We start from the raw sequence: 12147 nt of genomic DNA, 5'->3' as shown, positions 1-12147 counted from the left end.
AAAAAAGTGTAAAAAAAAAATATATATATATAAAATAAAAAAAAATAGTTGTCGTTTTATTGTTCTCTCTCTCTCTATTCTCTCTCTATTGTTCTGCTCTTTTTTACTGTATTCTATTCTGCAATGTTTTATTGTTATTATGTTTTATCATGTTTGCTTTTTCAGGTATGCAATTTTTTATACTTTACCGTTTACTGTGCTTTATTGTTAACCATTTTTTTGTCTTCAGGTACGCCATTCACGACTTTGAGTGGTTATACCAGAATGATGCCTGCAGGTTTAGGTATCATCTTGGTATCATTCTTTTCAGCCAGCGGTCGGCTTTCATGTAAAAGCAATCCTAGCGGCTAATTAGCCTCTAGACTGCTTTTACAAGCCGTGGGAGGGAATGCCCCCCCCCCCCCCCACCGTCTTCCGTGTTTTTCTCTGGCTCTCCTGTCTCAACAGGGAACCTGAGAATGCAGCCGGTGATTCAGCCAGCTGACCATAGAGCTGACCAGAGTGGCTCCAAACATCTCTATGGCCTAAGAAACCGGAAGCTACGAGCATTTTATGACTTAGATTTCGCCGGATGTAAATAGCGCCATTGGGAAATTGGGGAAGCATTTTATCATACCGATCTTGGTGTGGTCAGATGCTTTGAGGGCAGAGGAGAGATCTAGGGTCTAATAGACCCCAATTTTTTCAAAAAAGAGTACCTGTCACTACCTATTGCTATCATAGGGGATATTTACATTCCCCGAGATAACAATAAAAATGATTAAAAAAAAAAAATATGAAAGGAACAGTTTAAAAATAAGATAAAAAAAGCAGAAAAATAATAAAGAAAAAAAAAAAAAAAAAAAAAACACCCCTGTCGCCCCCTGCTCTCGCGCTAAGGCGAACGCAATCGGCGGTCTGTCGTCAAACGTAAACAGCAATTGCACCATGCATGTGAGGTATCACCGCGAAGGTCAGATCGAGGGCAGTAATTTTTGCAGTAGACCTCCTCTGTAGATCTAAAGTGGTAACCTGTAAAGGCTTTTAAAGGCTTTTAAAAATGTATTTATTTTGTTGCCACTGCACGTTTGTGCGCAATTTTAAAGCATGTCATGTTTGGTATCCATGTACTCGGCCTAAGATCATCTTTTTTATTTCATCAAACATTTGGGCAATATAGTGTGTTTTAGTGCATTAAAATTTAAAAAAGTGTGTTTTTTCCCCAAAAAATGCGTTTGAAAAATCGCTGCGCAAATACTGTGTGAAAAAAAAAAATGAAACACCCACCATTTTAATCTGTAGGGCATTTGCTTTAAAAAAATATATAATGTTTGGGGGTTCAAAGTAATTTTTTTGCAAAAAAAAAAACTTTTTCATGTAAACAATAAGTGTCAGAAAGGGCTTTGTCTTCAAGTGGTTAGAAGAGTGGGTGATGTGTGACATAAGCTTCTAAATGTTGTGCATAAAATGCCAGGACAGTTCAAAACCCCCCCAAATGACCCCATTTTGGAAAGTAGACACCCCAAGCTATTTGCTGAGAGGCATGTCGAGTCCATGGAATATTTTATATTGCGACACAAGTTGCGGGAAAGAGACACATTTTTTTTTTTTTTTTTGCACAAAGTTGTCACTAAATGTTATATTGCTCAAACATGCCATGGAAATATGTGAAATTACACCCCAAAATACATTCTGCTGCTTCTCCTGAGTACGGGGATACCACATGTGTGAGACTTTTTGGGAGCCTAGCCGCGTACGGGGCTCCGAAAACCAATCACCGCCTTCAGGCTTTCTAAGGGCGTGAATTTTTGATTTCACTCTTCACTGCCTATCACAGTTTCGGAGGCCATGGAAAGCCCAGGTGGCACAAACCCCCCCCAAATGACCCCATTTTGGAAAGTAGACACCCCAAGCTATTTGCTGAGAGGTATAGTGAGTATTTTGCAGACCTCACTTTTTGTCACAAAGTTTTGAAAATTGAAAAAAGAAAAAAAAAAATGTTTTTTCTTGTCTTTCTTCATTTTCAAAAACAAATGAGAGCTGCAAAATACTCACCATGCCTCTCAGCAAATAGCTTGGGGTGTCTACTTTCCAAAATGGGGTCATTTGGGGGGGTTTTGTGCCACCTGGGCATTCCATGGCCTCCGAAACTGTGATAGGCAGTGAAGAGTGAAATCAAAAATTTTCACCCTTAGAAATCCTGAAGGCGGTGATTGGTTTTCGGGGTCCCGTACGCGGCTAGGCTCCCAAAAAGTCCCACACATGTGGTATCCCCATACTCAGGAGAAGCAGCTAAATGTATTTTGGGGTGCAATTCCACATATGCCCATGGTCTGTGTGAGCAATATATCATTTAGTGACAACTTTATGCAAAAAAAAAAAAAAAAAAAAAAAAAAGTGTCACTTTCCCACAACTTGTGTCAAAATATAAAATATTCCATGGACTCAATATGCCTCTCAGCAAATAGCTTGGGGTGTCTACTTTCCAAAATGGGGTCATTTTGGGGGGTTTTGTGCCACCTGGGCATTCCATGGCCTCCGAAACTGTGATAGGTAGTGAGGAGTAAAATCAAAAATTTACACCCTTAGAAATCCTGAAGGTGGTGATTGGTTTTCGGGGCCCCGTACGCGGCTAGGCTCCCAAAAAGTCCCACACATGTGGTATCTCCATACTCAGGAGAAGCAGCTGAATGTATTTTGGGGTGCAATTCCACATAGGCCCATGGCCTGTGTGAGCAATATATCATTTAGTGACAACTTTTTGTAAATATTTTTTTTTTTTTTTTTTTTTGTCATTATTCAATCACTTGGGACAAAAAAAATAAATATTCAATGGGTTCAACATGCCTCTCAGCAATTTCCTTGGGGTGTCTACTTTCCAAAATGGGGTCACTTGGGGGGGTTTTGTACTGCCCTGCCATTTTAGCACCTCAAGAAATGACATAGGCAGTCATAAACTAAAAGCTGTGTAAATTACAGAAAATGTACCCTAGTTTGTAGACGCTATAACTTTTGCGTAAACCAATAAATATACGCTTATTGACATTTTTTTTTACCAAAGACATGTGGCCGAATACATTTTGGCCTAAATGTATGACTAAAATTTAGTTTATTGGATTTTTTTTATAACAAAAAGTAGAAAATATCATTTTTTTTCAAAATTTTCGGTCTTTTTCCGTTTATAGCGCAAAAAATAAAAACCGCAGAGGTGATCAAATACCATCAAAAGAAAGCTCTATTTGTGGGAAGAAAAGGACGCAAATTTCGTTTGGGTACAGCATTGCATGACCGCGCAATTAGCAGTTAAAGCGACGCAGTGCCAAATTGGAAAAAGACCTCTGGTCCTTAGGCAGCATAATGGTCCGGGGCTCAAGTGGTTAAATATCTATACACAGATGTTTGCCTTTCCTTGTAATTTTAGGCTGAATGGGTTGTTTTACCAGCAACAACTGGTATTAACCACTTGCCGCCCACCCAACTTCAAATGACGGAGGGACAGTGCGGCTCTCGTTCTGGGTGGATGTCATATGACAGCGCGCCCGCGTCGTGTTGCTGATGCGGCTCTTTAACCATGTGACCGGCTGTGTCCAATCACAGCCGGTCACATGTAAATACAGGAAGTGCCGGTAATCGGCTCTCATCATCTCACACCGACAGAGTGTGTGGCGAGGAATCAGCGGCATCTCCTCTCAGGGGACATCAGAACAGGTAATCAGGGCAAAAAAAAAAAAAAAGTACAATCAGTGCCCACCAGTGCCAGCAATCCGTGCCCACCAGTAATACCAGTCAGTGCTGCCCACTAGTGACTAGGGATGAGCCGAATACCCCATGGTTCGGTTCGCATGCAGAACATGCGAACAGGCAATACATTCGTTTGAACGCGTGAACACCGTTAAAGTCTATGGGACAGGAACAAGAACAATCAAAAGTGCTAATTTTAAAGGCTTATATGCAAGTTATTATCATAAAAAGTGTTTGGGGACCTGGGTCCTGACATGTATCAATGCAAAAAAAGGTTTTAAAAACGGCCGTTTATTTGGGAGCAGTGATTTTAATAATGCTTAAAGTGAAAAAATAAAAGTGCAATATTCCTTTAAATTTCGTACCTGGGGGGTGTCTATAGTATGCCTGTAAACTGGCGCGTGTTTCCCGTGTTTAGAACAGTCTGAGAGCAAAATTACATTTCTAAAAGGAAAAAAAGTCATCTAAAACTACTCGCTGCTATAATGAATTGTCGGTCTCGGCAATACACATAAAAGTCATTGAAAAAAACGGCAAGGGATTCCCCCACAGGGCAGGGTCACCGTTTACATAAACAGGTGACCCTGCCCCCTCTGACGCCCCGGGAAAGCCATAGGGATGTCCCCGTGCGTCAGAGGGGGCCGGGGTCACTCGGGAACGTCACGGTGTGGTCCCGCCCTCAGTTATAAAAAAGCTTTCACAAGAACAGAAGCGTCACACAGCGGGAGACTCCCATTGAGGCGGATCGTCCGGAGGACGAAGTGGGGAAGAAGAAGCCGGAGGAAGATGTCGGAGGAGAAGACCAGAGGATGAAGATAGAGGAAGAAGCGGGGGAAGAACAAGATGGAGGAAGAAGAAAAACACCGAAGGAAGACCAGAAGAAGATGGAAGAAGAAGAAGAAGCGGGGAAAGAAGAAGACATTAATAAAGGAATTGTCAAAAACCGTCTATTGTATTTTTTAACATTTTTGACACTTTTTTTGTGAAATGGTAGGGGTAAATTTGTACCCCATTACCAATTCACATGGGGGGGCGGGATCTGGGGGTCCCCTTGTTAAAGGGGGCTTCCATACTCCGATAAGCCCCCCGCACGCAGACCCCCACAACCACCAGGCAAGGGTTGTGGGGATAAGGCCCTTCTCCCTATCAATATGGGGACAAGGTGCTTTCGGGGGCTACCCCAAAGCATCCTCACAATGTTGAGGGCATGTGGCCTGGTACGGTTCAGGAGGGGGGGAGGGCCGATCTCTCGTCCCCCCCTCTTTTCCTGCCAGGTTGCGTGCTCGGATAAGGGTCTGGTATGTAATTTGGGGGGGACCCCCACACATTTTTTTTTTTTTAATTTAAATTTTAGTTCGGGATTCCCTTGTGGGGGAATTCCCATGCCGTTTTTTTCAATGACTTTTATGTGTATTGTAGAGACCCGACAATTCATTACAGCCGCGAGTAGTTTTAAATGACTTTTTTCGCTTTAGAAATGTCATTTTGCTCTCGGACTGTTCTAAACACGGGAAATATGCGCCACTTTACAGGCATACTATAAACACCCCCCAGGTACGAAATTTAAAGGAATATTACACTTTTATCGTTTCACTTTAAGCATTATTAAAATCACTGCTGCCAAAAAAACAGACGTTTTTAAAACTTTTTTTTGCATTGATACATGTCCCCTGGGGCAGGACCCGGGTTCCCAAACACTTTATGACAATAACTTGAATATTAACCTTTAAAATTAGCACTTTTGGTTTCTCCCATAGACTTTTAAAGGGTGTTCCGCGGCTTTCGAATTTGCTGCGAACACCCCAAATTGTTCTCTATTCGGCGAACAGCCAGTGTTGGAGTCAAACTCATGTTCGACCTGAACATAAAGCCCATCCCTACTAGTGTTCACCAGTGACCACCAGTGCCCATAAGTGCAGCATATTAGTGCCTCCTCATCACTGCCACTTAATCAGTGCCCATAAGTGCCACCTCATCAGTGCACATCAGTGAAGGAGAAAAAATTTACTTATTTACAAAATTTACTGACAGAAGCTAAGAAAAAACTGTTTGTTTTTTTGTTTTTCCTAGTAAAAAAATTAAAAACCCAGCGGTGATCAAATACCACCAAAAGAAAGCTCTATTTGTGGGAACAAAATGATAAAAATTTAATCTGGGTACATTGTTGCATGACCGCGCAATTGTCATTCAAAGTGTGACAGCGCTGAAAGCTGAAAAATGGCCTGGGCAGGAAGGGGTCCTGTATTGAGGTGGTTAAGCAGGGCATCCTGGTGTGCCAAAGGACACACAGCAATTAGGCTCTGTCACCTAAGTTTGTATGGGAAATAGACCAATAGATCACCCGCTGGTCATCTTAATCATATCTAATGATTCCATCATTAGATATGATTGATAAAACGGAGACAACAGGAAGACATCTAAACAGCAACACATTATCATGAGCTTTACAAGCACAATTCTGTCTTAACATCTAATGGCCCTCATTTGATAAAGGACACTTTCCAGGAGGCTTTATATTTAGAGTCCTATAAAGCTTTTCCAGCTTTCTAAGCCCTGATGAAGAGGGATTGTTTGGCCCCCGAAACGTGTTGGTTATCTTATATCTTCCTGTTGTCTCAATTTTGTCTGCAATAAATGATGATAGACTCTTTTAGAAGACTGGCTGGTGCTCTTTTATCTATTCCCCTTGGAAGTTTCAGTAAGGGCCACTGTATTTTTAGGGGGCGGTGGAGAAGGGGATGGGCTGGATCCACTTTGTGTTGTGGTAGAGTTGCCTCGGTTCAGCCATTAAGTTCAACCAATGCTCCCTGACTGAGAATAAACGAAGCACATCAAGCGCCTTATATCCACCTTTTCTTGGTATAGCCATCTAAGTTTCTATGTCTGACCAGGAGTTTATAGGACATTGATGCGTCCTCCAAGACCTTTTATACATGTCATCTATTTGGAAACTCACCTAAAAACGATTTGATCCTAGCCAAGGTAAGTGTTACATGTATAGATATCTAATCACGATGAAACTTGTCTGGTCATTATTTTACCTTGTTTACCAAGAGCATAATGAAAATGTGTTAAGATCTCATACCTTATACATTTTGTAGCATTGCTGCAGTACTGAGGAATACACTTTATCCTGTAAGTGAACACAATTATAAAATAAATCTTATTGGGACGATTACAAGGAAGCTTGTCAGAAAAGGAACATGTAGGCTGCCATTGATAATCTCCTCTAGTTACCTGGCTTGTGTGAAAAGTTTTAAAGTCAGAGACAGCCAAGCAACTAGGATTTTCAGCAGACCAAATGATGGCAGCCTCCATTTTTTTCTCATAACAGGTATACTTTGGTTCATAATTTAAAAGCATACAGAAGAACACACTATGTCCAATATACATTCTGGTTAATAAGATTATTATAATTTAAAAACTTTCAAAACTTTTTTTCATACTTTAGCACTTTAGAAAGGTTTAAATTTGTTTGTGTTGCTCTACAAGTCAGATCTTGGCATAGATGAATAATGTGTGTGTGTATATATATATATATATATATATATATATATATATATATATATATATATATATATATATATATATATACATACATACATATACATATATACATATACATACATACACACACACCAGGTTTCCTGGCAAATGGACACATAAGGACACCATGTAGTTTCCCTGAAATTATGATGTGCATATAATGTGATTATTTCACATATGGTGCTGATGGAAAGTGTTTCTACAAAGCAAAATAACACAAACTGAAATTCTGAGTGTACATATACATCATGCAGTTAAATACCACCATAATAACTTTTCTTCAAGATAGAACAAAAGATAATTAATATGCAATTCAGAGTTAGGACCCTTTCAAACAGGCGTTCCATTTGTCCGTTTTTCCTCCATCCTTGACGGATGAAAAACAAACATACATGTGTCTCTATGGGATAGCGGACGTTATCAGATGATCATTCACTGACATCAGTCTCCGCTAAGCTCCATTTGTAAAAATGGAAGAAAACCCTATTTTTATTCCGTTAAAAAAACGAAATGGACAAAAAACAGATGTTAGTGGACGATCAGCTTACATCTGATTCGCTGACATCTGTTTTAAACCCTGCTGACAGCTGATGACTCACGGTTATTAAGGATGCAGTGGCCGGCTTCCCGACCCCCCCCTAATGAGGGGAAAAAAAAAAAAAGTGTTTATAAACGGATGTCAGTGGATCAGATGTAAGTGGATTGTTCACTGACATCCAATTTTAAACCCCCTCCTTCAACACACTGTATATAGCTGTTGTGGTGGCCACCGCGTTCTTAACGATGAGTCATCCAGATGAATGTGTAAAAAAAAAAGCAAAATAAACAACCGGTTTAGTATGGATTCGGAGGGGACCACCCCCAGGCCGAAGGGCCTCGTATGGACCTGGGGGGGGACTGCACGTCGTTTGATTTCACAGTTATTTTTTTTATGCCAGCAATTTTTTTTTTTTTTACACTCAGCTGTCAGGGGGGAACCCCCCTGACAGCTGATGACTCATCAGTTGTTAAGGAAGAGGCGGACGGCTTCCCGGCCCCCTCCTTAGCAACCAGCTATATACAGTGTTTGAAGTTCAGTTACTTTTCTTTTGTAAAAAAAAAAAACAGATGGCAGCGGACATGAAAACCACATACAGGTAAAAAGATCAGAAGATGCTCCCCATTATACTCCAGTATCCTACAGCGCACTCCAATTGAGGGAAAGCTATTCACGGTATGTCATTATCTGGTTCATTTTATTGTGCACTGCTGGTTTCCTGTCCTGAAATCAGCAGAGTGTATTGCATAGAAATGTGCTTTGTAAATGTTGCAGTAGTCTATTCTATTTTAAAGCAGAGCTATGGTCACAGTAAGACTTTATCGGTACTTTATGAAGAAAAAAAAAAAAGGCATTCCGCAAGTTCTAAAACTATACCATTATACATTATATACTTACAAGCAGCTCATCTTCTTCATACTCTAGAACAGTCTTGCCATCTTTTTGTTTTTCTACAACTGGATTTTTCACCACCTGAAGATTTTATCACGATACAATGTGTCAATTATATTATTACGGTCATAAAAACCAAAAAAAAAACAGCAACTGCACAGGGCCAATTAACCGTGTATAGATTTTACAAACAACATTAAAAACTTTATGTAGGCTCAATCCAGCTGTAACACAGCAACATGAGCGTTAGGCATATATCAAGCCAATCCTTATCTGTCAGCATATGGAACTATTCAAATCAGTGCCCAGTTATACAGGTACTGCAGATTCCCAAACCTCATAGGGGAGAGGAACACTGGAAAAAGATAAAAACAAACAAAAAGCGCAATCCATACTGCAGTTAAACTTTAGGGCTGGTTCACACCACAAAAACGCACTCCAGATCTGTTCCGGATGCGTTTCTGCATGCACGTTTTTAATGCGTTTCCGGGTGCTTTTTTTCATGATTTCTTTTACTGTACTGGGGTCCAGTGCGTTTTTGATGCTTTCCAGTGCATTTTTTTATGCATTCCAGTACAGTCCAGTGCAAGAAAAATGCAGCATGTTCTACTTTTTTTCTGAAACTGGAAAGCCCTAGAACTGACAGCACTGGTGTGAACTATGCCATTGGAAACCATATAACCTACTTTCCATGCATTTTTGATAAAGAAAAAGAAAAAAAACACATTTGACTGCACGTGGTGTGAACTGGCCCTTATTACAAATAAAAAGATACATAAACCATTACATTAACATGTCATGTGGAAAAGTACAGCATGTAAGTATTAATGACCAGCTGCTGCTGAAGTTTATGAGACGCTGTACTTTTCCACCTGACATATGAGTGCAATGTTTTATATATTTTTTTTTGTAATAAAAAAAGTTTAGCTGTACTATGGGATTGCACTTCCTGTTTGTTTTTATCATATCATTACTACCTTTTGTGTAATACCTGCTATGAATAAACCAATAGCTTATAGATAAATATCCAAGATTTACATTTTATTAAACTTTAAAGGGTCACTCCACACAAAAGTGATATTTCAGTTGGAATATGCAGAAGAGTTAACTCACCCAACAATTTCTTTCATTTCTCAGGGACTCTATTGGTAAGATCTCAGAGCTTGTGTTTCTGGGTCTCCAAATGTGCTATGGCCATTATTAGGGCTTCATGTTCTCTAAGTTGGATTTTGTCTTTTATTTTGATATTATGGAGAAAGCAACACACACAAGGTGGACAGAAACAACTTAAAACTCTCAAGTGAGCAAAACAGTCAGGAATCTCAAAGTTGGAATATGAATATATATATATATATTATATATATAATAATTATCAATCATTATATTACCATCTGATAATATTATATATATATATATAATATATTATCAGATGGTAATATAATGATTGATAATTATTTAGGGGAAACTACCTACTCACCAATATATTAATGAGTAATTATATATATTTTTTTATAAATATTTTTTTTAAATATTTTAATTTTACAAATAACAAGTAGTTAGGATTATTAAATTCCAGCCATTCCAAGATGTCTTTTATGGAGATGTATTGCGAATGTTTATTTTAGTACCTTTTATAGTATTATAAATATTGACTGTTATCAGTATGTTTTAAATGTGTGTTTTGGTATTAATGCACAAGATTATGTTGTAAATTTGAGAACATTGGAGAGGAACAGGTTGCTATGCAATATTGTGGTTCACTATAGCAACATATATAAAGCAACCAGCATGAAGGGGTTAATAGTGCAGGGTCCGGTATTTAGATTTGGAAACAGCGAACTAAGTACCTTCTACTATTGAATTATATGTCATTGAAAGATAATTAACATTGGGGATGTGACATTTTTTAGTAGATAACTAGTTACTGCAATATGGTACTTCAGGACCCATTGAGCAGCGGTCCCAAGTAGCGGGGGTTTGCGCTCACGGGGACACATCTACAGCGCAGGCGCGGAGCTTACGTGGGGCGCGTGCGCATTAAGGTACCTTCTATCAGTCATGGATGGGAGGGGATATAAGGATTGACTTACAGTGAGAGCGGCCTATCCCATGATTAAGTCACAGGTGTGACGAAACATGTCGGGGCGTGGCCAAGCTACGGTGAACATTGCGTACGAATGACATACAGAGGAGTGAGTGCTGCGGTTTACCCACCTGGGAAGCGATCGGGTCCAATAGTCAGGCAAGCGAGGAGAGGGTGAGAGAAACACTATACACGCCTGCTTATCTTGGGTCCGCCGTGACCGTATACCCCAGGAGGTTTTTTCAAGTTGCTGTGTTGGATACTGCTTATACAGTGTGCTGTGGAGTTTGCTGTGCTTATATATTTATTCTACAATGTGAGTTGAACTGTTGGAGTGTTATTTGAAGTGTGTGTTAATAAACTGGTTGACGTTATCACACTATTTGGAACACTTTCTTTTCAATTCACATATGGAACGTGTTTCCGGATGGAGAAATTGTTAACCGATTCCTGATGATTTGAATCTTTATGCTATAAAGCCTCACACGCAAGTGGAGGCATTTGGAGCTGGTGAGTGAATTTTCACTGGGAGTGGGTTCACCGAACACTCAGGTGTGGTGGCAGATTTCTTGAAGGAAGATTACACCTTTGGGATTGAGAGGACTTTTTTTGGCACGATTTTAAATGAATGTTATTTTGTGTCACTGGATCACGTTCACATACATACATATTTTGTATGGGTTAATGATATACAATAATTTCACATTTTTTGTGTTTTCACCATATAAGGATTGTGTATAAATGTTATTTTTTTAGCAGTATTCTGTACATTCACTTGGTGTTCACTAATTTTATATAATCATTTTTTTTGGTTATACACTTTAAATAGGTGTTCACTAGTAGAGTAATTTAGTCACTGTAAAGGGTGAAATTGTCGTTTTTAGGGAGCGCCACTAATTTATTTCTTCATGTGTGGCTCATTCACCACAGACACGTCATAGATTTAAAACGTATGGTATATATGAATAATCATGCCAAAAAAACTTTTATTCAAGGATAGTGATCACATTAAGCCATTTATTATCACATTGTTTTTTGGCTCCTTTTAAAATCATAATGATCCATTTGAGAGCGAACAAACTCATTGGACTATTTATACACAGACACTAATTGTGGTGTTTTTAAATCACAAATGTGAGAAATTAACCTTTAACTGCTTGCTGCCGCCCACCAAAAAATGATGGCGGGGCGGGGCAGCTGTCATTCTGGGACGCGGTCATGTGACGGCGTCCCAGAACGGCTGCTCTCGCGCGTGATCACGGCCACACCGTGTTGCTAGGACACGGTGCGACCCCGATCTCTGTAACCATGTGATCGGCTGTGTCCAATCACAGCCGGTCACATGTACACAAGGAAGTGCCGGTAATCG

The 12147-nt window shown here is 39.7% G+C and overlaps 1 protein-coding gene across 2 annotated transcripts in view; it reads right to left on the bottom strand.

The window, feature by feature from the left end:
- CCZ1 (CCZ1 homolog, vacuolar protein trafficking and biogenesis associated) overlaps positions 1-12147 on the bottom strand; it is a 108676-nt gene that overhangs the window by 79233 nt on the left and 17296 nt on the right. For both annotated transcript variants that reach the window (XM_073591010.1, XM_073591011.1), the window contains exons 5-6: positions 8702-8776; positions 6806-6853 (exon numbers count right to left, since the gene is read on the bottom strand). In XM_073591010.1, the coding sequence (XP_073447111.1) occupies positions 6806-6853; positions 8702-8776 (123 nt within the window). The remainder of the gene's footprint in view (positions 1-6805; positions 6854-8701; positions 8777-12147) is intronic.

Source organism: Aquarana catesbeiana, linkage group LG06, assembly GCF_042186555.1.
Source record: "Aquarana catesbeiana isolate 2022-GZ linkage group LG06, ASM4218655v1, whole genome shotgun sequence".
NCBI classification, from domain to species: Eukaryota; Metazoa; Chordata; class Amphibia; order Anura; family Ranidae; genus Aquarana; species Aquarana catesbeiana.
This window is presented reverse-complemented; position numbering and strand designations above follow the sequence as displayed.